At 65.1% G+C, this 23,690-nt stretch overlaps 3 protein-coding genes across 13 annotated transcripts; all 3 read left to right on the forward strand.

The window, feature by feature from the left end:
• Positions 294–9,301, forward strand: MAFG (MAF bZIP transcription factor G). Of its 8 annotated transcripts, none has more exons than XM_021066420.1 (3): positions 294–368; positions 4,337–4,400; positions 4,496–9,301. In XM_021066420.1, exons 2-3 carry the CDS (start codon positions 4,365–4,367, stop codon positions 4,946–4,948), a joined length of 489 nt encoding a protein of 162 aa, XP_020922079.1. In that variant the 5' UTR covers positions 294–368; positions 4,337–4,364; the 3' UTR covers positions 4,949–9,301. The 8 variants fall into 8 exon arrangements, with proteins under 8 accessions (XP_020922079.1, XP_020922085.1, XP_020922084.1 ...); XM_021066426.1 differs by having other exon boundaries at positions 346–364; XM_021066425.1 differs by lacking the exon at positions 294–368 and adding an exon at positions 713–765.
• SIRT7 (sirtuin 7) lies at positions 9,375–15,332 on the forward strand. 3 transcript variants are annotated; one of them, XM_021066030.1, is made up of 10 exons: positions 9,375–9,519; positions 9,590–9,727; positions 9,809–9,913; positions 11,817–11,887; positions 11,991–12,063; positions 12,585–12,683; positions 12,755–12,991; positions 13,148–13,228; positions 13,407–13,513; positions 13,972–15,332. In XM_021066030.1, the coding sequence occupies exons 1-10, from the start codon at positions 9,427–9,429 to the stop codon at positions 13,979–13,981; spliced, it is 1,014 nt and encodes a 337-aa protein (XP_020921689.1). In that variant the 5' UTR covers positions 9,375–9,426; the 3' UTR covers positions 13,982–15,332.
• PCYT2 (phosphate cytidylyltransferase 2, ethanolamine) lies at positions 15,636–22,251 on the forward strand. 2 transcript variants are annotated; one of them, XM_021066428.1, is made up of 14 exons: positions 15,662–15,840; positions 17,682–17,770; positions 18,251–18,412; positions 18,545–18,611; positions 19,293–19,377; positions 19,525–19,569; positions 19,787–19,840; positions 20,238–20,376; positions 20,519–20,601; positions 20,781–20,858; positions 20,948–21,013; positions 21,143–21,208; positions 21,389–21,477; positions 21,568–22,251. In XM_021066428.1, the coding sequence occupies exons 1-14, from the start codon at positions 15,752–15,754 to the stop codon at positions 21,677–21,679; spliced, it is 1,224 nt and encodes a 407-aa protein (XP_020922087.1). In that variant the 5' UTR covers positions 15,662–15,751; the 3' UTR covers positions 21,680–22,251. The 2 variants fall into 2 exon arrangements, with proteins under 2 accessions (XP_020922088.1, XP_020922087.1); XM_021066429.1 differs by lacking the exon at positions 19,787–19,840 and having other exon boundaries at positions 15,636–15,840.

The following is a 23,690-nucleotide window of genomic DNA, read 5'->3' on the forward strand; positions in this document are numbered from 1 at the left end:
GGCGCAGTGCCGGCGCGCTCTGCCGCCCGCCGCCGCCGTCGCCGCCGCCGCGCCTTCCCCTTTAAGCCCCAGCCGGTCGCGTCGCCGCTTCATGAATGGAGCCCACGTGACCAAACATCATGTGACGTCTGAGGAGCGGCGGCGGGCGGCGGCGGCGGCGGCGGCGGCCGGCGGCGGCGGCGGCGGCGGCGGATCCCGAGCCCCGAGCCTGGTCCGGCCCGGCCTTCCAAGCGCGCTCGGACCGGCCCGCGCAGGCGGCGAGCCCCTACCCCGGGCCCGGAGCCCCCGCGCGGCCCACTCCCGCGCGGCCTCGGAGTGCCCGCCCCGCCCCGCCCCAGCCTCGGCCCGCCGGGCCCGCAGTGTGGTGGGTGAGTGCGGCGGCGGCCGGGCCGGGGCAGGGCGCGGGGCAGCTGGGGGCTCCGGGCCGAGGGCGGGCTTCCGCGGGGCCTCGGCTCCTTCGGGCGTCCGGGGCGGCGCGGGCCGGACGCTCCGAGCTTCGGCTCTGCCCCGCGCCCTGCTGGCGGCCCGTGCCTCGATTTCCCCACTAGTCAGAAGCGGCTTCCTGCCCTTGCGCCTGGGGTGCTCGGGTGGGCGCGGGGGTGCCCACAGGGGCGGGGCGGGGCTTGCGCGGGCTGGCTTGCTGGGCCGGGGCGTCCTGGAGGGAGGGGCGGCCGGGGTGGCGGGAGGAAAGGGTGGGGTCGATCGGGGAGCCCAGGGCTCCGCGGAAGAGCCTGGCCGTCCCAGCCTGAGCTGCTGATTCATCAGGTGTCTGTGTTAACGCCTCTCGGACGCGGGGGTCCTTGGAGGCCGGGGGGAAGGGGGCGGCACGTGGGGGGTGGCTAGGAAGACCCTCCCCGCGCCGACTTCGCTCTGTCACACTCGTGCCAGAGCCCAGAGGGAGACTTGCTGAGTCATCAGCATGAGGTCACTCGATGCTTGTCCTGATGCCTGGGGGGATTTGAGCGAGGGGCTCGAGAGGCTGGAAGCGAGAGGTGAGAGCTAAACCAGGGAGTGGGAAGGGGCTAGGCCCCAGGCTGGGGTGCCTGCTTAAGTTCGGGCTGATGTGCGTGTTGAAGGTTTGGGGGGTGAGTAAATGGAGGGACCGCTATTCTTATTATTCTGGGGTAGAGGGTGAAGACCCTGGTCCGTCCATCCCCTCCCCGGCAGGCTTTTCTCAGGCTGCTGGTCCCTGACCCGCGTCTGGGACAGTTCCCCAAACTGGGAAATAGTTCTCTGAGTGAGAAGAGGGAGGAGCTTAGGGGGGCTGTGCTTGCGGGCTGGGAAGCCGGCTTTCCTTATGACTGGTCTGGTTGGCCAGGCTGGGCAGCCTCTGGGCGGGGAAGATGGGGAGACAGTGGGAGAAAGAGGGGTGCCTGTACCCGGTTTCTGGGTAACAGTGGACAGGGCAGGGGGCATGTAGGTGCAGCTCTACCAGGAAATTGCCAATGAGAGGAAGCAGCAGGACTTAGACTTCAGGGGAGTTGGTGTCTGGTGAGCAGGCCCTGCCTCTCTTCACAGCCCGCCGTGGGGTCTGGCTCGAGGCTGTGGGTGGCGGTAGCTTGGAGGGCACCCACCTTCAGGGCACTGGACTGGGGTGGACGGCATGGGCTGAAGAATCTCAGTCACCCCGGATTGTTCTGGTTGGGCTCAGGGTTGTGCAGCTTAACAAAGAAGGTGGTCCTGATGGGGTGGTGGTGGGGACTCCTGGGGAGGGAACTCCAGCCTGAGGGTCGTGTGGCCTGAGCCACCTTCCTAAGTGAATGGGTGGTTCCTGGTCTCCAGGGGCGGGGGTGGGAGTGGGGGTCTTTCCTCTAGACCAGAGCTGATCCTTTTGCCCAGGGGTTCAAGGCTAGGTAAGGCTGACCTTGTGCTTTGTCCTCAGGCATTACTTCCGCTCCCCTTCACCCCAGCCCTGGGCATACAGATGCCAGCTGATCTTTTTTTTTTTTTTTTTTTTCCTGGCCACAGCATGCAGTGGCTTGAAGTGGGATCTCAATTCCCAGAAAAGGGATGGAACCCAGGCCGCAGCAGTAAAAGTGCCGAGTGCTAAGCACCAGACCACCAGGGAACTCCCACCAGCTGATCTTTTGGCTGGAGTTTTATGAAAATGCAGATTCCTAGAGTGGTATTTCTTTAAATCTTCTCAGCTACTTGCGTTTGGTGGGAATGAAGTTTGAGACACTTTTCAGAGGGCTTCTGGGGAAATGGGTCCGAAGGGCAGGGTGAGTGTAGCGGGCTGGGGGGGGTGCCAGGATGACCGGGGCCACGCCTGCCGGGGAGGTTTGGCCACTGCGGTTTGTAGGACAGGAGAAGCAGGAGCGAGCTGGCCTCCTGCCCAGTGTCCATGCCCTGGAGTTTGAGCCCAGGGGAGGGGGAGGGGGCCCTCTCTCCTTCCTGGCCGGCTCTCAGCTTGAGTGGCTAGGCCTGGGTACCTTGGTGGGTATGCACTCTGGGGACCACCCCTGCCTCCTCCCCGAAGTGGGCTCAGCCTCTGGGGGAGCAGAGGCAGGAGGAGGGCTGCAGGGAGGCAGCGTCTCCTTGAAACGGCCTCGGGGATCCCCTTCCTCCGGCTTCTAGAGGTGCCCTGAGACCTCGGTCCCAACCCAGGCCCACAGGGTGTCTCGTCCTGGAACTGTGAGGCCCCAGGTAGCGGAGACCAGGCCAGGAGGCCGGAAGGCAGGCCTCGCCGAGACCCCCTCCCCCAGCCGAGCGCGCACACCTTTGATTAGGAGGCGATTGGCTGCACTTGTGCTGAGTTCAGGGCTTCTGCGCCGGGAAATCTGTCGAGGAGGCACTTTTCGGCTCCCAGCCGCCACGCTCGGCACTTTTCTGGGTGATTCTTCAGGAAGTCACCGTGGGCTCAGCATTCAAGTCTGGAGGGAAGGGGGTGGATGAGAAAAGCTGGTGCCGAGGCTTTTCCTTCGGGCTGACAGTCGTAGGGCCAGTGCGGTGACCTGGTACCGGGGCCGGAGGCTGGGGGTGCCCCTCTGACTGTGTCTTGCGGGCCTGGCTCCCAGCGTAGGCGTGGGGACCTCTGGCCTCCAGCTCCTCTACCCCTGGTAGGACAGCGGGGCTGGGGCCTCTGGCCTCCCGTCTGCAGCCTCCTGGCTCAGGGCCGGGTGAGGAGCTGTCTCTACCCTGGGTGAGCGTGTGCCTCCACCTCCCAGCCCACCCTGCCGCCCCACGTTGCCTGGAGGGCTGGTGGCTTCTGCAGGAGGGCGCTGCCGTCCTTGTTTGCCCCCATTTACCTCCCTGCATCTAACCTGGAAGTCACAGAGGGAGTGGGGGGCCGAGGGGGCCGACTGAGCCGGGAATCCCAGCACTAGGTGGGTGAACAGGTTCTTGGCAGGGCTGCAGAAAGGGAGGCAGGGCGAGGGGGAAGGAGGGACCCTCCGGTTTTTGTTTCCTGCCCTGGAAGTGTGGCCCCCACATAGGGAGCCGAGAACCGTCGGGCCAGAGGGGGCTGTGCAGGCCCCTGGGGCCGATTGTGGGCACTTGTGAAAGACCTGGGATGGGGTGGGGCAGGGCCGCAAAAGCTTGCAACCCAAAGCCACCGGATGGTTACTCCATCAGCAGCAGAGGTGGACCGAGGGCGGAGGGCCTGGGGCAGGGCTCCTCTGGCTGGAGGCTCTGCCGCCTGGAGGGTTGGGAACTCCCACCAGTGCTGGAGCAGAGTCGGGTGGGTTGGCCAACCCCATTTGCTGCTCTTCCGTGTGAGCCCTCTGGGAGCCTCCGTCTGCCCTGCAGGGCTGTGTCCCAGGGCGGCTCAGGGGCAGCGGAGGCCGGAGGTGTAACCCTGGAGTACACACGCGCAGGGTTGCTGGCCTCGGCCCTTAGCTGCTGCTGGCCAGGCTGGCCTTCGCGGCCCCAGCAGCTGGCTGCTGCCAGGCCCCTGGGGCTGCGTTGGCTGGCGGCCTGGGGAGTGCCAGGCCGGTGAGAGAGCGCGGGAGCGATGTGCTGAGTCAGCATGACTCGCCAGGAACAGCCGTGCTCTGGGGCGCACTGGGGTTATTTTTAAAGCTCCCGGCTTCCTTCTAGGCTGGCCCCTCCCGCATCCTCCTAATCTCTCCCCTGGCCCCCTGGCCCCTTTTCTCGCCTCTGCCTCCCTGACAGCCTTCAGTTCCCCTTCCCCCTCGGACCCTCCTGGCCTCCCACCTGGTTCCTGGGGGCAGGGTGGACAGGGAGCAGCCCGAGCCAAGGCTGAAGGGTGGTTCTCGGGGCCAGGTACCCAGGGCAGGAGCAGGCAAGGGGCGAGGCTGAGGGCTGGACGGGCAGAGGCGGCCGGGGAGGGCACGGGTGGTCTCCGGGGTCCTGACCTCTGCTCCCTGTCTCGCAGAGTGCCTGCTTGCTGCGCCCCCCGGGTTATGACGACCCCCAATAAAGGAAACAAAGCCTTGAAGGTGAGCAGGGAGGTTGGGGCCGCTCTCGGGCTGGGGTGGCACCGGGCGGGCGGCCTCCATCTGGCCTGTGACCTCGCCCGCTGTGCCCTCCCCAGGTGAAGCGGGAGCCAGGCGAGAATGGCACCAGCCTGACGGACGAGGAGCTGGTGACCATGTCCGTGCGGGAGCTGAACCAGCACCTGCGGGGCCTGTCCAAGGAGGAGATCATCCAGCTGAAGCAGCGCCGGCGCACGCTCAAGAACCGCGGCTACGCCGCCAGCTGCCGCGTGAAGCGGGTGACCCAGAAGGAGGAGCTGGAGAAGCAGAAGGCGGAGCTGCAGCAGGAGGTGGAGAAGCTGGCCTCCGAGAACGCCAGCATGAAGCTGGAGCTCGACGCCCTGCGCTCCAAGTACGAGGCCCTGCAGAACTTCGCCAGGACGGTGGCCCGAAGCCCCGTGGCACCGGCGCGGGGCCCCCTTGCTGCCAGCTTGGGGCCCCTCGTCCCCGGCAAGGTGGCCGCCACCAGCGTCATCACAATAGTCAAGTCCAAGACGGACGCCCGGTCGTAGGGACGTGCTCAGCCCGGCGGGTCTGCAAGGGGCCAGTAGGCGCGTGGCAGATTCGGCAGCCCCGTCCCCTTCCTCCTCCCCCGCTCCCTCCTCTTGGCCCTCCGCCTCCTCCCTTCTCTCCTCCCTTCCCTGCAAAGCACAACCTGCAGCCCAGGGGCGCCGGGCTGAGCCCCTTTGATCTCGTCGTTGTCATCGTGTGTTTTGTACGTTGGGATTGGTCAGTTCGGCGGTGACGTGGGCGGCCCCGCCCCCTCGGTACCTCGGGCAGGTGGGCTCGGCGTCCAGAGAGGGCCTGGGGGCCTGGACGGAGCGAAAGATGGAGCCAGTGCTCTGGGGCAAGTGTGGCCCCGAGCGGGGAGGGCTTCAGGGCAGGAGGGGCTGCTCTCCATTACAGAGGGGGCCCCCGGGGGCCCCGACGGCGCGGGGCAGGCAGGGCGGGTCCCTCTCAGCCCGGCCATTGCCGGCGCTGGGGGGGCCTGGGGCGTCGTGTGGCTGCGGGCCAGGGGCCTTGGGCTCCTGCCTGAGGCGTTGCACTGAACAAGACCAAATCACTGGTTGTGAGCGTCCGTGAAGGGTGTGTCCAGTGTCCTGCAGTGGGTCCCCTGTCACTGTTTACATGACCTATTTGTGTGGTTACATAGCCCTTTATTTAAGAGAGAGAAGTTCCTTTTACGAAGTTATTAAATTATATGTTTAAAAGCTACAGAAGAAAAAAAGCTGCAGAGTATTTATAAAATTGTCTTTTTAAAAAAAAAAAAAATCAAGCCAGAACGTTTGACCATAGGCACGGAAAAGGGAAGAAAGCATAATAGAAACTTTGCTAGTTTAGAAAAAAGAGAAAAAAAATCAACAAAAAAAAGTCCCTTTCTTGTAAACTTACGGACAAGTCTTTGTGGCTGTTGGAGTTTAGTTTTTATATACACAGAGTTATCAGACGTTATTTATAAAACTTAGTTTAAAAAAAAAAAAAAAAAAGAGCCGAGCCGCGAGCGACCCGAAGGCGCGTCCTCACACGTCCTCTTTGCTGTCTCTCTTGCAATTGTACCGAAAGTGACTTACTCCTCTGCCCTTCCTGCTTCCGTCTCTGCCGGTGCCGTGGTGTCGTGCGTGCCTGGTGCGGTCTTGTGCAGCGTCACGTGCTGGTGCTTCTGGTGACCTTTGACCTGTGGGTGTCCCTTCTTGTGTCTCTTCTCCCGTGTTCGTTTTTTGGATTGGGTTGTGGTTTGGCTTCCGCTGGCTTGTCAGGCTCGGGCTGGGGTGCCGGCTTGTGCCTGCCGCACGGAGCGTGGGGTCCGGGCCCGGCCTCTTCTGCTTTGGCGCCCACCCCAAGCCCCAGGGGGGTCAGGTGCGGGGGCTCTGCCACCCCCACCCCACCCCCACCCCCCGGCTGACCCTTGGCTTCGCGTGTGTGTCTTGGGCTTGGGCTGATCCAGCGGCAGGGGAGTTGAAACTGGGGGCCGTCCGGGCCTCCCCCCTGCCCCCCGCCGCTGCTTCCTTGCTCACCGCCTCTGGCCCTGGGTGGAGGCTTTGCGGGGATCAGGGAGTCACTGTGCGTGTCGGCGGAGTCAGGGCCAAGCGTGTCTTCCTTCTGGCCTCCGTTCGGCCTGTTCAGGCTCCAGCCGCTGACCCAAGGTGTGTTCCTGTGGGTTTCATGTGAGCCTCAGCAGGGGAACCCCAGGGGCCCCTGCCGTCTCTTCCCAGAGCTATTCCCATGCTGCGGGGCGGTGCTTTCCAGGCAGAACCAGGTGGTTTGGGGGCCCACCTGGGGCAGCCCCTTCTCCTTGCCTGAGGGCCTGGGGGTCCCCACTAGTGCCAGACAAGGGCTCCGGTCTCCAGGGCCAGGTCCTGTCCCTCTCCCCGAGAACATGCCGGCAGCTCTCGGCTTTGGGCCTTCTTCCACCTCTTTGGGATCTGTGTCTTCCAGGCACCCGCCGCTTGGCTTTGGAGGTGCTTCTCCGGGCTGATCCTGCCTCCCCATCCTGGCTCCACGGCGAGGCAGCCAGGCTCCCAGACGTGGTTCGGGCAGCCACTCGTAGGCACGTGATGGGGCCGCTGGCGGTGCGGCGTCTGCCCCCAAGAGGCTGCTGCCCTGGCTCTGGCCACGTGGGGCTTGGCCACTCCTTGGGGTCACTGGTTGGCTTGTCTGGGGGCTCTGAACCCCTGAAAAAGCACAGCAGCGGGCTGGTGGAAAGACAAACCATGCAGCCTGGAAGGGCTTAACCTCGTGGACAGCAGACTCTTCGTCCCAGAGTTTGACCCAGTGCGCCCGTGGGACAGGAGGAAGGATGTGCTCGCAGCTTGTGGCGTCTGGACGGGCTGCTCTTGGCCCTGGACACGCTGTACCCAGGTTGGCCTGCAATGGAGGTTTTGGTTGTTGACCCTGAATCACTTAGTGGCTTCCTTGGCCTCCCTGCAGTCTGGCTTCGTCTACTGAGGGCCTGGGCAAGAGTGGTTCATGTTGGTTGTAGCAGCAACCAACTGGAATCACGTTGTAAGAATCCCTAAAGCGAGGCCAGGCTATGCCCTGTGCTGGACGGGGCAGGCGGGGCGGGGAGAGGCTTTCCCTTGCCGAGTGTGGGCCTCACCCTTGTCCTGCCTGCGCGGTGGTCGTCCATCTCTGTGCACCCCTGCTGGGCTCTAGACCTGGAGAGAGGAGGGTTGGGGCGTGGGCGTAGGTGGACCAGAAATCGCACGTCCTTGGTTTGGTTCACAGAAGCTTCTGGAGTTAGGGAGGCTCTGCTTCCTTTGGAGGTTTTGGAATTTGGAGCAACTGTTTCTTGGGTCTCGGGGAGCATCCTGCCTCCACCAAGCCAGCCTCGGGGCCGCTCGGCCCCTTCTCTCCCTGCCCTTGGTTCTTGACAGTAGATCCTCTGTCCGTGTGTGACTGGTCGGTGTCTTTCTGGTTCTCGTTAATTCAGTTTTCCTACTGTAAGCGTGTTGTGTTCTCTTTCTCTCCTCGACTTTTTGACGCAGCGATTGAGGGCTTTGGCCGAGGCCGAGTCTCCCCACCTTGTCCGCTAAGTGAGCTGTATCGTGCACCTTCCTTCACGCCTTTTGCCCTCGCCCAGCTCCTTCCTTCTCCCGACATGGACATTCAGACTTGCAAGGAGAACCCTTGGGGAACAGGTCCTCTCCTGTCCCCAGCGTGGCCCCAGGGAGCCCACCCCATGGCCCCTGGCTGCTGCTCCAGGCGGCGTGGCGTTTATGCGGGCAAGAAGCTGCAGCTGCTCCGCGGCTGTGTGGCGGGCTGGTTGCTGCTGTGTGCGGGTCTCTCCGGAGGCTTTTCTACTCTTGGTCTGTGCCTCAGGTCTGGGCACAACCCTGACCGTCAGCAGCGGCCTTGATAGTTGGTGCCCAGGCCCATGGCTCTGATCAGCTGCAGCGTGCTTTGGGACAGGTGGACAAACTCCACGCAGTCCCTGCCGCCTCCCCCCTCTGGGGTCGAGAGTTGGCCAAAGCTCCAGTCCACAGCTGGAAGCCACAGCCTGCAGCACTGTTTCCGCTCTGGGATCTTGTAAGTTACTTTTTTAGGCTGTGGTTTGGTGAAAGGAACCAACCCATTAACGATTTTTTTCCCCAGAAGCCACCGAATAATTCTTTTTGGCGCGTTTTCACCTTCCTCTTGGCTGTCTGGTTTTGGAGCAGATGGGAAGAGGCAGGGGTGTGCCCTGGAGACGGATGGCCTGCCCTGCTCTGGCCTGTGTGTCCTGAGCATGTGCTCTACCTGTTGGGTCAGTTGCATATGTTTCCACCCCACCCTGGAGCAGCAGCCTTGGTACCGGGGTGTCCTTGGCGGGAGTCTGAGCTGGCGTGTAGGAGAGCCTGTCCGAGATGAGTTGTGAGGGAGATGCCTCTCATGGCCTCGTGTCCCAGCCCCACCCTTCTCCCCATCCCCTCAATCTGCTAGTCCCTGAAGCCTTTAACCAAACGGGAGTGGGTAAAGAAAGCCTTCTCCTGGCATCTTAGGGCGGCAGGACAAGGGCTGTCCAGTGTGTCCAGCTCTGCTGCTCTCCCGACGCAGCGAGGGTGGGCCAAGCAGAGTTGATCAGCCCCTGCCTGCTCTGCTGAAGGCTGCGGACAGGAGGGGGTGGGGGTACCCTGGGGTCTGCGGGGGGCGGGCGGGGGTTGTTGAAGATCCAGGTGAGGAGGGGCCTCGCTGGGGCACCCGGGCTGACCTGGGGCGGAGCGGCCTCGCGCCGTCCCTGCCCTGTGCAGTATTTATTGCTAAATTATTGTCCAGGAGGGGCGGCACTGGGCCGGGCCCTGGGTATTTATTGCTGTACATAGTGTATGTTTGTGATATATAAGGTTTTCTTTATTTTGTATATGATCAATAAACACCTTTTAAACAGACTGGCAGGTGCTTCCTTGGGGCGGCGCGCGGGCGGGGCGGGGGGCGGGGGCGGCGCCTCGCGCGCATGCGCCGGCGCGCGGCCCGCTGGGAGGCGGAAGCGGAAGCGCGGGTCTCCCCGGGAGCGATGGCTGCCGGGGGTCTAAGCCGGTCGGAGCGCAAGGCGGCGGAGCGGGTCCGGAGGCTGCGGGAGGAGCAGCAGCGGGAGCGCCTCCGCCAGGTACGCCGCCGCCCGCCCCGCGCCGCATCTCCGCCCCGCGCCACCCTCACCGCCTGCCCTGCGCCCGCAGGTGTCGCGCATCCTGAGGAAGGCGGCGGCCGAACGCAGCGCGGAGGAAGGCCGGCTCCTGGCCGAGAGCGAGGACCTGGTGACCGAGCTGCAGGGCCGGAGCAGGCGGCGCGAGGGCCTGAAGCGGCGGCAGGAGGAGGCGAGTCCCGGGGTGCGGGCGGGCCGACCGGGGACGCGGGCCGGCCGGGGGCCCTCACCACCGGCCTCGGCGTCTCGGCAGGTGTGCGATGACCCAGAGGAGCTGCGGAGAAAAGTCCGGGAGCTGGCCGACGCCGTCCGCAACGCCAAGCACCTGGTCGTCTACACGGGCGCGGGGATCAGCACGGTAGGGAGGCGAGGCGGGGACAGCCGCGCCCCGGGGCGGCTCCCAGTTCTCGGGAAACGCGGACCAGCGGGACGGGGGCGGTCGGAGGGCGCCCCCTTCTGGGTGTCTGACCCCAGCACCGAGCACGGTACTGCTAAGCAGCAACACGGATTCACGAAACATTCCCCTTAAAAAGCACCTCTGAGAGTCTTTCCTTCTTAGAGGAGCTTGAAAGGACTCCACTTGGAACTTCACTGAGTAGATAAACGTTCTCAAACACTTGAGCTCTGTGTTACACGCAGTTAGAAAGAGGAGAGGAAGAGGGATACATCGGGGCGTGACAGATCAGTGCTTGCGGCGTCCTCATCGAAAGTTACGGGGTTAATTCTCCCTCCGAGGTGATGTGGGGAGAGCCAAGCCCCAAACCCTCTTCTGACTCTCCGTGCGGTGTGTGTTCTGAATGAGGAACGGTCGGTACCGGACAAGGCAGTACCGGTCAGGTTAGGGTGCACCCTGTGAGATGAGACATGCTTTGTTTTGCGAAGTTGTAGCGCGACGACCTGGGCGGTGGAATATGACCGGCCTTGACAGTGGGGATAGTCTGATTGCTGGCTGTAGGTTGAGTGTGACCTACAGGTGGGCCTGGCAGAGGTGAGTAACAGGGATTTTTGTCTTCAAGATGCCCAGCACTGCCAGGTGATGCTCGGAAGCCATGTTGACAGATACTTGTAATGTGGGGCTGGCCGCGCTAGGGCACTAGAATAGAAATCCCAGCGCCAGAGTTCCTGCTGTGGCGCAGTGGGTTAATGATCCGGCTTGGCTCTGTGGAGGCGCTGGTTTGAACCCCAGCCCAGCGCAGTTGCTTCAGGATTTGGCGTTGCCGAAGCTGCGGCCTGAGTCGCAGCTCTGGCTGAGGTTGGGTCCCTGGCTAGGGAACTTCCATGTGCCTCGGATGCGGTTGAAAACAAAAAGAAAAATTCAAGTATCCCCTCTGAGGTCTCAGATTGGGAGACCCATCTGGTTGGTTTTCCGTGGAAGGCAGCACTGAGTCTGGGCTTGAATGGTGGGAAAGATTTTCTAGACGCTTCAGGGGTAAGACACTGCAAACAGGGTTGACTGAAGAGGCCCAGTAACGAGGGTGTGTGAGGTACGTTACCTGCTTAGCAAACCTCTGGAGCCCTGGCACCCGTGAACTCCCATCACGAGATTCCGTAAAAGCTGTCATTTCACTTTCAAAGAACTGTAAGCAGCTGCGGAAGCCACGTGGCATTCAGGAATTGGCTCTGAGTGTTACTGTTTGAGGCTCCCCTGTTCAGGGTGAGTCGGAACCACTGGTCAGGGCAGGCATGTTCCTGAGTTTAAGCAGCAGAGAGGAGTCAGTGCTCCCCGGAAGGGGGCGCCCTCCCGGCCTGGGAGACGCCAGACGTCTTGGTCCTGGCGAAATTTTTGTCTCCTTCTCTCGGGGCGGTTCTTTCTCACTGAATTGGGAACTTGGGGAATTCAGTCATGTTTCTGTCACCTGAAGAGGCCGGCCTGTCTTCTGAAGGCAGGACAGGAACCCCTCACAGCGTCCGGTTGTAAGGCCTTGGAGGAGGTGCGTTCCGCCTAGGGCCTCACCATTTGCTGAGCACTGGCTGGGCCTGGAGTACACAACACCCAGATGAGCCTGACCAGTCCTGCTCCATGCTAGCGAGGCTCTCTGGATCCCAGAAGGATGAGCCGGACTGGTTGGGTGCAGGGGTCCAGGCAGAGGGAAGGAGTCGTGGGGGGTGCTCCCTCTGGGCGACCAGTTAGACTGGGAAACGCCGAGCCCCTGGAGTGAATGGAGGCCAGTCCCGGGACGTGCTGGGGAGATTCTTGGGGATTCTGCCAGCGCCTACAGTGATGCCCCTTCACTGGGCCTGTCTTCTTTCCGGACGTGCAGGCGGCCTCTATCCCAGACTACCGGGGCCCTAACGGAGTGTGGACGCTGCTTCAGAAAGGAAGAAGCGTTAGGTAAGCAGCCTGGCGCAGCCTTCCCACCTGGTTGAGCAGGGGCAGCGTGGGCCTGCCCTGCCCTGCCCGGTCCCCTCACCTCCGCTTCCCTTCCACCCGGCAGTGCTGCCGACCTGAGTGAGGCCGAGCCGACCCTCACCCACATGAGCATCGCCCGCTTACACGAGCAGAAGCTGGTAAGAGCCCAGGGCGGCGGCGCGCTTTGTCCGGTCGGCCCTGGGGGTCCGCCTCGGATACCGGAGGCCGAGGACGCTCAAGCCCCCCCCCCGCCCCGGGTAGACCTCCCGTCGCCTTCAGCCCGCTTGTACCACCAAAAACAATGGCAGGGCTGTGCAACTACCTGCCCGCATGTGACAAACTCCATTTTGGCGTTTTGGAACTTTCTGGGTTCTCTTTTTGTGGGATACTTTTGATTCTCGGAGGGTTGAATCCGTGGATGTCGCAGGGCAGGTGTCGATCCTTCTGGGCCTTCAAGGCCCAGAAGCACAAGGAGGCAGGCGGGCATCGGGCTGGGCCCTGAGCCCCTTCCCGGCCAGGAGGCGGCTCCTAGTGCTTCTGAGTTGTTGCCCCGCGCCGCCCCCTGCCCCCAGGAGCCTCCTTCGTCCTGCCGGGACCAGCCTGCGGCTCCGGGTGTGCCCGGGATGCTCTGCCCCTCCGGCCGCGAGCTGACCGCGCCCTGTCTCCCCGTCCCCGGCAGGTGCAGCACGTGGTGTCTCAGAACTGCGACGGGCTCCACCTGCGGAGCGGGCTGCCCCGCGCCGCCATGTCCGAGCTCCACGGGAACATGTACATCGAAGTGAGCGGCCCTCTGGGACGCGGGGCCCGGGCGGGCCGGGGCTGCGGGCTCACGGTGCGCTCCTCCCTCAGGTCTGCACGGCCTGCGTCCCCAACAGGGAGTACGTGAGGGTGTTCGACGTGACGGAGCGCACGGCCCTGCACCGACACCAGACGGGCCGCGCCTGCCACACGTGCGGGGCCCAGCTCCGGGACACCATCGTGCACTTTGGGGAGAGGGGGACGCTGGGGCAGCCTCTGAACTGGGAGGCGGCCACCCAGGCTGCCAGCAGAGCGGACACCATCCTGTGTTTAGGTTCCAGCTTAAAGGTACGTCCGGGGCACCGTGGACGGGACGGGACGGGTGAGCCGGCTCGCGACGGGCTGGCTGGCGCAGCCTTTGCCCCCGGCTTCCTGTAGCCTCGTTCCCTGGTGTGTGCGTGTGGTCTGTCTGTCTGTCCGTCCGTCCGTCCGTCCGTCCCGCAGGTTCTAAAGAAGTACCCACGCCTCTGGTGCATGGCCAAGCCCCCCAGCCGGCGGCCCAAGCTCTACATTGTCAACTTGCAGGTAACTGGCGAACCTGCAGGGCTGCCGCCCGTGCCCAGGGCCTTAGAACGGGAAAACCAGGATCCCTGGGGCTTTTATGTCCCAGTCTCGCGTGCCACGGCATTCTGGCTGAGCGGAGGCCGGCAGGCCGGCGGGAGGGAGCCCGCTGCCGTCCTCACTCACCCTCTCCTGTCCCCAGTGGACTCCGAAGGATGACTGGGCGGCCCTGAAGCTGCACGGGAAGTGTGACGACGTCATGCGGCTGCTCATGGACGAGCTGGGCCTGGAGATCCCCCCCTACAGCAGGTGAGGGGCCGCGGGCCCAGCCCCCTCCCCTGCCCCGGTGTGGACGGGCTGTCTTGTCATCTTTCGTGAGCTGAGCGTAGAGAAAGCTCTGAGGTGATGCAGATGGCGTCTCAGGCGTGACTGCAGTGTGGTGGCCTCTGCAGGGCCTGGCCTGGCATTGCTGAGGTGCCCTGGCTGGTGTGGTTGGTTTCCTGCGGGGAGAGGGCATCTGCCAGGGTGTGCCTGGATGGCCCCTTCACCTCAGGGGGCCTGGACGGGAAGGTGCCTTGAAGGGACGTGCTCTCAGCAGCTCTGCTCGTCAGGATCTGGGTGCACTTGGCTTGGGGAGCTGGCGTACTTTGGGGGAGCTTAAGCAAACTGTGCCTTAATTCAGAATTTGCGATATTTAGACGTGGTGTGTGTGTGTGTGTGTGTGTTGAGTAAAAAAGTTTACACTTTCTTTCTCTGTGAATTTTCAGGGTCTTATAGGGGAAATCAATTACTTCTTTTAATGAAAGGGTTCAAGAATTAAGGATCCCTTCACCTTCTGGGCCTGGCAATTCTTGTATGTTATGTTTGTGGTGTTCTGTAATGTGGGCCTATCGTGTACTGTACCTTCGTTTTTTTTTTCCACATTAACTTAGCTCATTTTCTTTATCAGTGCTTATCTGTATCTTTAGTTTATAACGTGTGCTTCTACATCTCAGTCAGACACATGATCTCTCCGCGGTGTAGTGTTTAGGCGGCGCCTCCCTAGTCAGCTTCCCTCCCATCAAGTCTTGCGGGCTGGGAAGGGGAAGAGGGTCTGGTCCACCTGCCCCTGGCCATACAAGTGACAGGTGGGGCCCAGAGTTGTCTAGAGCCGCACCCCTCGAGAGGCCGCCGCCGCCGCCCCATCCCACATGTGCGCGGCCCCCTGGATCGCCGGGGAGGACTCACTTCTGCGGAGGCTGGGCTAGTCTGGGTGCTGCTGGCCTTTGAGCTCCGAGGGGACCTCGCCCCCCTTGCAGATGTTCTGGAGCTACCGGAGGCCAAGCCCAGTCACCGTTAAGACACGGGAGGGGCGCAGGGCCACCTCAGTCAGCTTCCTCGTCCTGGGGCGGGTTGCGACCGTGAGGGGCTCCCGGGGACACGTGACCCAGCTTTCCCTTTCTGTAGGTGGCAGGACCCCATCTTCTCCCTGGCGACTCCCCTGCGTGCGGGTGAAGAAGGCAGCCACAGTCGCAAGTCTCTGTGCAGGAGCCGAGAGGAGCCTGGGCCTGAGGACAGGGGCGCGCCACGTAGCTCGGCCCCCGCCCTGGGTGGCTGGTTTGGCAGGGGCTGCACCAAGCGAACCAAAAGGAAGAAAGTGACGTGAGCTGGTGCTTGACCGGGAACAATGATGGCACTTTGCAGACAGCCGGGACTCTCGTGCAGGGGCAGGTGGCACCATGGAGGCCAGGACTGCCCCCGAGAATGCTCTGGGGATGACATTCTCATCCTGACGTGTTTAGCCCTTTGTCCCGGGGGAAGCCTCCTTGCACTGCTGCGGCTGCCGCCCGCGCGGGCCAATAGTGGAAGACCCTCGGCCCGCGCAGCCTCTTCCCGAAGAGGGGGCAGCCACGTCTTCTGTGAGAACAGAACTCGGGTTATTGCACGCCTGGCCGGCCAAGAGGAAGCACACGCTGCCTTACCTCATTCATCAGGCTAGTCTCAGGGGCCTCGACCCTATTTCTACTACTTCTTACTGAGAATGTTAAATTCAAGGAAGCCTTTTTCTGTATTGGGTATGCTGCAAAGGGATGGTTTTGAGCCTTGGCGCTCAGCAGACCTTTTTATTATTAAACATCTCCGCACTGTCTTCCCCGTGTTACCGAGTGACTGCCCTTCTGAAGCTGCCGACGCGCGCGGACGCCTGGCGGGGCTCCCGGGGAGGGGGAGCGGGTGGATGCGCCCCACGTGGTCCTGCCCCGCCCCTCCGCCGGGCGGGAGCTGAGCGACGGTGCGCGCGCGCCATTGGCCTGGCGCGGAGGGGCGGGGTCTCCAGGGACCTGGACGCACCCCTCCTGGGCGGGGGGCGGGGCCGCCGTGGGGCGCGCGCGAGGGGTGAGGGGCGGGGCTTCGCACGCGGGGCAGGGCGGCGCTCGCCATTGGTTGCGCGCGGCGGGTGAGGCCCGCGTGACGGCGCGTGCGTGCGCGCGCGGGCGGGCGGGCGGCAGCGGGTCGGGAGTCGGCAGTCGGGAGTCGGGAGCCGGCGGGGCCGAGCAACGCCGCGGGGCTATGATCCGGAACGGGCACGAGACGGCGGGAGGCGCCGAGCGGCCAGGCCCGGGGGGCAGGCGCCCCGTGCGGGTGTGGTGTGACGGCTGGTGAGTGTGGCAGGGGGCGCGGGCGGGGGCGCGGCCGCGGTGGCCGCGGTGACCGCGGTGACCGCCTGCGCCAGGGCCCGAGCGGCCGACGAGCGCCGGGGCGGTGGGAGGCGGCGACTCGGCCACGGAGGACTCCTGGGCCCCAGGTCACCGCGCCCGCCGCGGGCAGCCCGGCTGCGGGTCGGTGGAAGCTTTCTCCGTATCTCTTTACGAATTCCTTTACCGGGCCGCTCCTTTTGCCACGTCTGTCGTTAAGCCGGAGAGCCAGCCAGGCGGTCCCACCTGTCTCGTGCACGGTGGTGGCGGAGGCAGCATGTTTGATCTTGATGACTTTAACCATTGCAGTGTCTGTCCTAGGAGCTCTCTTCTTCTGAAGAGCCAGGCACCCAGAGTTCTCCCTGTCCTGTTTCCAACTTAGCCAGGAAGATTCTCCTGGGCGTCTGGGCAGGAGCCGGCGCAGACGGTGTCTGATCTGTGCGAGACCCTAACGGAGCCCCCAGGCTCCTGGGGCCCGATCAGGAGGGTTACAGTGCCTAACTGTTCTCTCTTCTGACCAGCCGCACAGCCGGAGTGCTTGGAAGATAGGGTTGAGGCTGTCAGCAGCGAGGAGGAAAGTTTACCTCTGGTGATGAGTTGCCACCTCGGTTGTCTCCTCCGACGTTTACTGAACGGCGGCAGAATAAAAAAACCGTGTCTGGCTAGGCCAGGGCTTCAGGGGCCAGCACGCAGGGCTGCTGTACTCCTGGGCTTGCACCTGACTCACCTTGTGGAGGGGTGTGGCTTCATTTCCCAGGACTCTGACCTTGTGCCTGAGCAGGCCAGGCCCCTGCCCCAGCTAGTCGTGGCTGCAGGCCAGAGCGATGGGATGTGCCTGGACCCAGCACTACCCTGCAGTCTGCGCTGTGCACCCTCCTTCTGCCCAGCCCATCCAGTGGGCGCAGGGCTGGCTCGGCTCCTGAATTTGGACCCCCCTCTTTTTTTAGCCTAGGACCAGAGCTCTGGGACCCCACAGGCTTGTCTGCTGGGGCCCGGTGTGCTGTGACGGGGTCAGCAGGTGCTGTTGAGTAGAATGCTTCTGTGCACCTGCTGGTCTCGGTCACCAGGAGAAGGAGCGACAGCTCCACCTATTTGAAGGCAACACGAGGCTGGGAGGAGGCGAGCGTGAGGGCCCAGCTCAGGGCCCCCAGAAAAGTGGGGCTCCCCCCCGCCCCGCAATGGCCACCTGAGTGGGGCCGTGGGTGCTGTGTGTGGTTTCAGCTGAGAGTTCACTCTTGACCTGGCCTGGCTTTGAGGATGAAAGCGCTCTAACCAAGTGACAGGGTGGTGGGTGTTGGCCCCAGGGAGCAAAGTGTCTGAGTTTCCAGAGGCCAAGGGGGAGCAGGCAGGAGTCTGAAGCCAGCGATTGTTCTTCTTCGTTGCTTGGACTTTGTTTCCTGTTGGCCACAGGGACTGTGCCCTGTCTCGGGGGATACAGAGTTCAGTCCACCCCACATCATCGTGGGTTTATCCTACAGCCTGTGACAGTTTGCGCTTGTGAGGGGAGCGCCTGAGGACAGAGCGCCGTCCCAGTGTGGGGAGCAGAGGCTGTTCTGTGAACGCACCAGCCCTGGGGCTGCCAGGCCTTGTCCCCAGGCGCAGCTGCGCTTGCTGGGTCTGGCCCTGGGCCCGGGTACCAGCCATGTGGAGAGCCGAGCACCCCCCCACCCCCGGCAAAGCCCAGGCCCAGCCAGACCCTGGGAGCACTTAGTTCCCAGTGCTGGCTTCTCTGAGCTTCCCAAGGGTGATGCATTGGAGCAAAGCCCGCACCCGAGCGCCGGTGTGACGGCCCTGCCCTCCCACAGCTATGACATGGTACATTACGGCCACTCCAACCAGCTGCGCCAGGCACGGGCCATGGGCGACCACCTCATCGTGGGTGTGCACACCGACGGTAAGCCGGCTGCCGGGTCCCCAGGAGTGCGGCTCCCCAGGCTCGCCCCAGCCCAGCCCGAGCCGGGCCTCCCAGAGCTCTCTCTCCTGTCTGGCCTCCTGTCCCCAGCGGGGGGGTGGACGGACAATCTGGGGTGCTGCCCACCTCCCACCTGTTCCCAAGGCCTTTGAGGACAGAGCGCCTGGCCGTCAGAGGGCCCCCCCCGACTCTACCTGCTGCTTTGGCTGGCTGGGCGCCATGCGGTTATGCAGCAAGCGTGTCCTGGGCGCCCGTACACTCCCGCGGAGGACAGAGCGGATGTGGTCCCTCCTCGTGGGCTCAGGGCCCTGTGAGAGGGACAGCGGCCCTCCTCGGCCCCCTGGGCGCCTGCGGGCCCCGCTCAGTGCTGGGCGGTGGCTTCCGAGGAGGGGCTGGCCAGCCTGCGGCCGGCCCTCCCGGGTCACCGCCTTGTCCCCCGCCCTCTGCCCCCTTTCTGCCTAGAGGAGATCTCCAAGCACAAGGGGCCCCCGGTGTTCACCCAGGAGGAGAGGTACAGGATGGTGCAGGCCATCAAGTGGGTGGACGAGGTGGTGCCAGCAGCCCCCTACGTCACCACGCTGGAGACGCTGGACAAGTACGGCTGCGACTTCTGCGTCCACGGCAGTGAGTGGGCGGGGCGGGGCACGTCGAGGCCCCGGGGGTTGGGCCGGCCTGGGGCGGGGGTGTGGGTGGACCCTGGTGGTCGTCCTGGCTTCAGGTGAAGATCCTTGTCCTGGTGTGCGCGCCACCCCTTAGATGACATCACGCTGACCGTGGACGGCCGGGACACCTACGAAGAGGTGAAGCAGGCCGGGAGGTACAGGTGAGCCCTCCCCGCCGCGGGCCCCCCCATGGAGAAGCTCCTTCTGCCTGGTGGGGGGCAGCGTCCGGCCGCAGCTTCCTCATGGCCGGGACAGGAGCCAGGGCGCCACGCGGCGGAGCTCCCCGTGTTGTCCACCTGCCCTGTCTGTAGGGCAGCCACTGGCCACGAGAGGCTGCGGAGCAGTACAAACGTGGGGTGTGGGGTTCCCGTCGTGGGCTCAGTGGTTAACGAACCCGACTGGCATCCATGAGGACACGGGTTCGTTCCTTGGCCTCGCTCAGTGGGCTAAGGATCTGGCGTTGCCGTGAGTTGTGGTGTAGGTCGCAGACCCAACTCGGATCCCACGTTGCTGTGGCTGTGGTGTAGGCCGGTGGCCACATCCCCCATTCGACCCCTAGCCTGGGAACCTCCAGGTGCCGCGGGTGCTGCCCTAAAAAAAAAAAAAAAGAAAGAAAGAAGTGGCAGCGATTGCTCTGCTCTCCTGCTCTCCTGGTCCTGGTTTTCTGTCGCTGAGAGCAGCGGGGAGATGGCCGGTCTGTGCGCAGCGTGGCGGGGGGCTGGCCTGCGATGGGCTCAGCCAGGAGCCGAGCTGCCCTCGGGCGGGGTGCGCTGGCGGTGCAGCCTTGTGCGTGTGTCCCAGGATAAGAGCCCTGCCCCCCCCCCACCCCCCCCCCGTCCCAGAGAATGCAAGCGCACCCAGGGGGTGTCCACCACGGACCTCGTTGGCCGCATGCTGCTGGTGACCAAGGCTCATCACAGCAGCCAGGTGAGCCTCGGAGCCGGAGCGGAGTCCCTGAGGTCCCAGAGCTGGGAGGGAGCCTGCACCGGGCCCTGGCCCCGGGCTGGGCTCTGGGGTCCTGGGCCGGGGGCTGTGTCTGGAAGGCCAGGCCCCTCAGCCCCGCCTCCCGTGCAGGAGATGCCCTCGGAGTACCGGGAGTACGCGGACAGCTTCGGCAAGGTGAGTGTCGCTGCCGCCCGGGCCCCGCCCGCCGCGGCCATCCCGGAGGCCTGTCCCTCGCCCGGCTCCCTGCTGCCCGCTCTCCGGGCACTGACCGGGTCCTGAGCGCCCGTCTCACTGGCCGGCCGCTCCCAGCGGCCACTGCCTGGAGGAGCGGCAAGGACTGCCCGCGGACGGGGGTCTCTAACCAGGCGGCCTGGCTTCTCTCCCTCCGTAGCCCCCTCACCCGACACCCGCCGGGGAGACACTTTCCTCAGGAGGCTCCTCCCAGGTGACCGGACGGCGGCCTCAGGGGGCCGGGTCCCCACGGGGGCCGTGTCCTGGTGGGCCAGTTGCCAGGCCGAGGAGGTGTCGGCTGTGGTGGCTGCTGTGGCCACGGGCAAAGGGGCTGTGGGGGCCCCGCCCAACCGGCTGGCGCACGGTGTGAACCGGTCAGTGCCCACTGGCCCGCCGCAGCCCTGAGAGCTGCCTGCCTGGAATCCCCGCGGGGCGGGCGGCAGCCAGGGGCTCGCGATCCTGGCCTGTAGCCCCAGGCCTGCCCCCCTCGGCGCCACAGCCCTGGCACTTCCCAGACAGCCCGGCGGGTGCGGGCAGGCCCGGGGCAGGGGCACAGGGGAGGCGGCGCCCGCAAGGCCTCTGTCGCTGACCGGCCTGCTCTCGGCCTACAGGGCCCTGGGGGGCGGAACCCCTGGACGGGGGTGTCCCAGTTTCTGCAGACGTCCCAGAAGATCATCCAGTTTGCCTCGGGGAAAGAGCCTCAGCCCGGGGAGACGGTGGTCTACGTGGCCGGTGCCTTTGACCTGTTCCGTATCCTCCAGGACCGCGGCAGGGTCGCCCCGCCCCGGGCTCGCCTCCGCGCCTCCCCTCGTGCTGCGGGGTCTGCAGGGGCCTCCCCGGGTCTGGGGTGGGCGCCACTCCCTCGGTTACCGGCCCTTTAACACGCGCGCAGACATCGGGCACGTGGACTTCCTGGAGAAGGTGCACGGCCTGGCGGAGAGGCCCTACGTCATCGCCGGCCTGCACTTTGACCAGGTCTTGCCCGGGTGGCGGGCGGCCTGGCGGCCCCGGAGGGGCTCCCGGGCCCGGGGTGGGGCGGGGGCGGCTTCCCGGGGTGGTCCCAGGCTGGCAGCTGCCCGGCAGGGCACCGCTGGAGGGCGCGCCACCCCCACCCACGGGGCGGCCTGCTGACCTGCCGTGCGCTGCGGCTCTAGGAGGTCAACCGCTACAAGGGGAAGAACTACCCCATCATGAACCTGCACGAGCGGACCCTGAGCGTGCTGGCCTGCAGGGTGAGCGTGGCGGGCACGGGAGGCCGGGCTCCGCTGGCCCGCGCGGCCTGCCGGGGTCCCGGCTGACCGGTGCTCCCCCTGTTCACCAGTACGTGTCCGAAGTGGTGATCGGGGCCCCGTACTCCGTCACGGCGGAGCTCCTGGACCACTTCAAGGTGAGGGCGGGGCTCCGGGGGGGGCGGCTTCCCCGGAGGGCTCGGCCGAGCCTGCCCCCCGCCCCCGGGAGGGCCCTCTGAGGGCCAGGGACCGTGTGGGCGACACCGACCCCCGCTCTTGCTCCGCAGGTGGACCTGGTGTGTCACGGGAAGACGGAGATCGTGGCCGACAGGGACGGCTCGGACCCGTACGAGGTGGGTCGCGCGGAGCCCTCCCGCCAGCGTGCTTTTCGGGGCACCAGGCGGATGACAGCGGCCACCTGACGGCCTCGGGGGTTGAGGAGGGGTGGCCAGCGGGGGGTTACTCCCAGCAGAGTCTGGGGTGGGACGCTCTGGCCAGGGCAGCACGGCCTCCTCCCCACCTCCCACCCCCAGGAGCCCAAGAGAAGGGGCATCTTCTGTCAGATCAGCAGCGGGAACGACCTCACCACCGACCTCATCGTCCAGCGCATCATCAAGAACAGGTGAGGCCTGGGCGGGCCTGGCGGGGGTGGCGGGGGCAGCTGCGGAGGCCCGGGGCCGGGGTGTGCCGCTCACCCGAGCCCGGCCCCCAGGCTCGAGTACGAGGCCAGGAACCAGAAGAAAGAGGCCAAGGAGCTGGCCTTCCTGGAGGCCATGAGGCAGCAGGAGGTGCGGCCCGAGGGAGAGAGCGACTGCGACTTCTGACCAGAAGAGGGAGGCCGCGCGGGGCTGTCGGCGCGCTGGCGCTCTCCCAGCCCTGCCTCGAGAGCCCGGCTGGGCCTCTGACCAAGCTGCGGGGCCCTCCTCGACCCCCTGGCCGCGGAAGGGCTGGTCCGAGGCTGCTGCCTCCCACCCTGCCTGCGAGGTGCCCGTCCTGCTGAGCTGCACAGAGAGGGCATTCAGCAGGGTGGAGCAGCCCAGCGGGCAGGGTGAGCAGGGGGCACCTTCAACCGGAGGGGTGCCACCTGGTGTGCCAGGGAAGGCCCAGCTTCCGTTCTCCCAGCTCCACCGCTGCTCCCTGTCCTGCCCCCAGGAAGCTCCTGCAGACCCCGGATGCCCCCCACTGCCTGGCCTCTGTGGGAGCTGGCTTCAGGGAGCAGTGACCCAGGGGGCCGCCCCTTTCCTCCTCGGGGTGCCACCTCCCACGGGGCCAGCTCTGCCCTGCAGCGTGTCCCGGCACCCACACGCTGTGCCCTCTTCCTGGGCCAGCTTGGCTGCTCTCCCCACAGACTGTACCTGGCTAGCTGGTGTGCAGCCGAATAAACCTGCTGCTGGGACGTGCTCTGTGTCGAGCTCTCAGCCCTGCCCCTGCCACCTGCCCAGCGCCCAGCGAGGAGCCAGCAGGCAGCCTGGCACCAAGGACCCCCCTCATCAGGCCGCCTTCCACGTGGCAGGCAGGCGACAAGTGAAGAAAGGGGGGCCACAACCAGTAGAGGTCCCTTGGCCCCCGGGGCCGGTCATGGGGAAGGTGGGAGTGGGCCACCTGATCGGAGAAGGAATCGGGGCCGCTCCCTGGCCAGGTCCACAGACTCTCAGTCTCATGTACCCACAGTGAGGCCCACCTGGAGCAGTGCTGCGGCTGCAGGGCGCCAAGCCCTGTCCCCTCCTGATTGTGGGTGGGGAGGTGGCAGTGGGTTGGTTGGTCCTGCGTTGGGACTGTGGTGTTTTGTCAGCCCTGTTTCCAGCTCCCTCCAGAATGGCCTTTCAGCGGCTGAGCGGGGTGGGGCTGGGGCCCGGGCTGGGTGGCATTCACGCCTGCACGGTGGCCCTGTCTTCTTTTTGGTTCTAAAGCCCAGCCTCGAACCCCTGCAGGGGCTGCAGTGGGGCCGTGAGGTGCACACACCCTGCCTGGGCCCCCTGGCTGGAGGAGCCAGTGGTGCTGGAGGCCTTCCCCTGCTCGGAGCCAGTGGGGGAGGACAGAGGCGCTCCCAGCAGGCTCCTCTGGACACCAGAGTCAGCCTAGGCCTGCTCAGAACCCTCTGCTGGGTTGCTCCCCGGATGAGGACTGGGGGACTGGCCACAGCAGCCACCAGGAAGCCCCAGCTGGGTGGCAGTTGGGGGGCGGGGCTGGTGGGTCCACCTCTCTTGGGGCCCCTGAGGCCCCGCTGGCCAGGCACCCCATGGGATGGGGGACACCCCTGAGTCAGGCTCTGGGCCTGGGGAACTTAAAGGTCAGCCTTGTTGGGGGGGTGGGGGGGGGACATGCACCCACTTGCGTTCCCACGCGTGAACTAGGTGGTTAGCCTGAGCGCGGGGGCTGTTGGGGGGGGTGCCGACAGCCCCTCCCTCGTTGACGGGTGGCACACGTAGCTTTTGGGGACAGCTTCCCTGTGGTCTGGGGAGGGGAGAACAGTTCCCACACCTGGGAGGGGCGGGGGTTACTCCAGCTTTGTCCGCCCCTCCCCCAGCCCCTCCTCGCCCTAAAGCCCCTCCCCCTCCTGCTGGGCGCAGCCTGTCCCTTTCCCGCAAGTGCTTGTGGACCTCGAGGTGTCCCAGGGTCTCCTAGAAAGGAGTGACCCCAGGAGCTGCCCTCTAGCAAGGGAGACCTTTGACCTCGAGAAACCCAGGATTTAAGGCAGGAGGGCCTCTTGGTGTCTATATACGGCAGGAGAGGCGTCTACACAAAGCAGGGCGTTTGAATGGACCGGGTGGCTAGAAGGGACCCAGACAGCACCTCCCAGAGGGACCCAGGAGCCTGTGGCAGAGGCAGGGAGGT

This window comes from Sus scrofa, chromosome 12 (assembly GCF_000003025.6).
Source record: "Sus scrofa isolate TJ Tabasco breed Duroc chromosome 12, Sscrofa11.1, whole genome shotgun sequence".
NCBI classification, from domain to species: Eukaryota; Metazoa; Chordata; class Mammalia; order Artiodactyla; family Suidae; genus Sus; species Sus scrofa.

Excerpts from the sequence above, each read along its gene's own strand:
- MAFG (XM_021066420.1), top strand. The coding sequence starts at position 4,365 with ATGACGACCCCCAATAAAGGAAACAAAGCCTTGAAG. Across the intron at positions 4,401-4,495 it reads AAGGAAACAAAGCCTTGAAG|GTGAAGCGGGAGCCAGGCGA; the intron begins GTGAGCAGGGAG and ends TGCCCTCCCCAG.
- SIRT7 (XM_021066029.1), top strand. The coding sequence starts at position 9,427 with ATGGCTGCCGGGGGTCTAAGCCGGTCGGAGCGCAAGGCGGCGGAGCGG. Across the intron at positions 12,064-12,584 it reads GCTTACACGAGCAGAAGCTG|GTGCAGCACGTGGTGTCTCA; the intron begins GTAAGAGCCCAG and ends CGTCCCCGGCAG. Across the intron at positions 13,514-14,650 it reads GAGATCCCCCCCTACAGCAG|GTGGCAGGACCCCATCTTCT; the intron begins GTGAGGGGCCGC and ends CCCTTTCTGTAG.
- PCYT2 (XM_021066428.1), top strand. The coding sequence starts at position 15,752 with ATGATCCGGAACGGGCACGAGACGGCGGGAGGCGCCGAGCGGCCAGGC. Across the intron at positions 19,570-19,786 it reads ACGCGGACAGCTTCGGCAAG|CCCCCTCACCCGACACCCGC; the intron begins GTGAGTGTCGCT and ends CTCCCTCCGTAG. Across the intron at positions 21,014-21,142 it reads AGCTCCTGGACCACTTCAAG|GTGGACCTGGTGTGTCACGG; the intron begins GTGAGGGCGGGG and ends CTTGCTCCGCAG.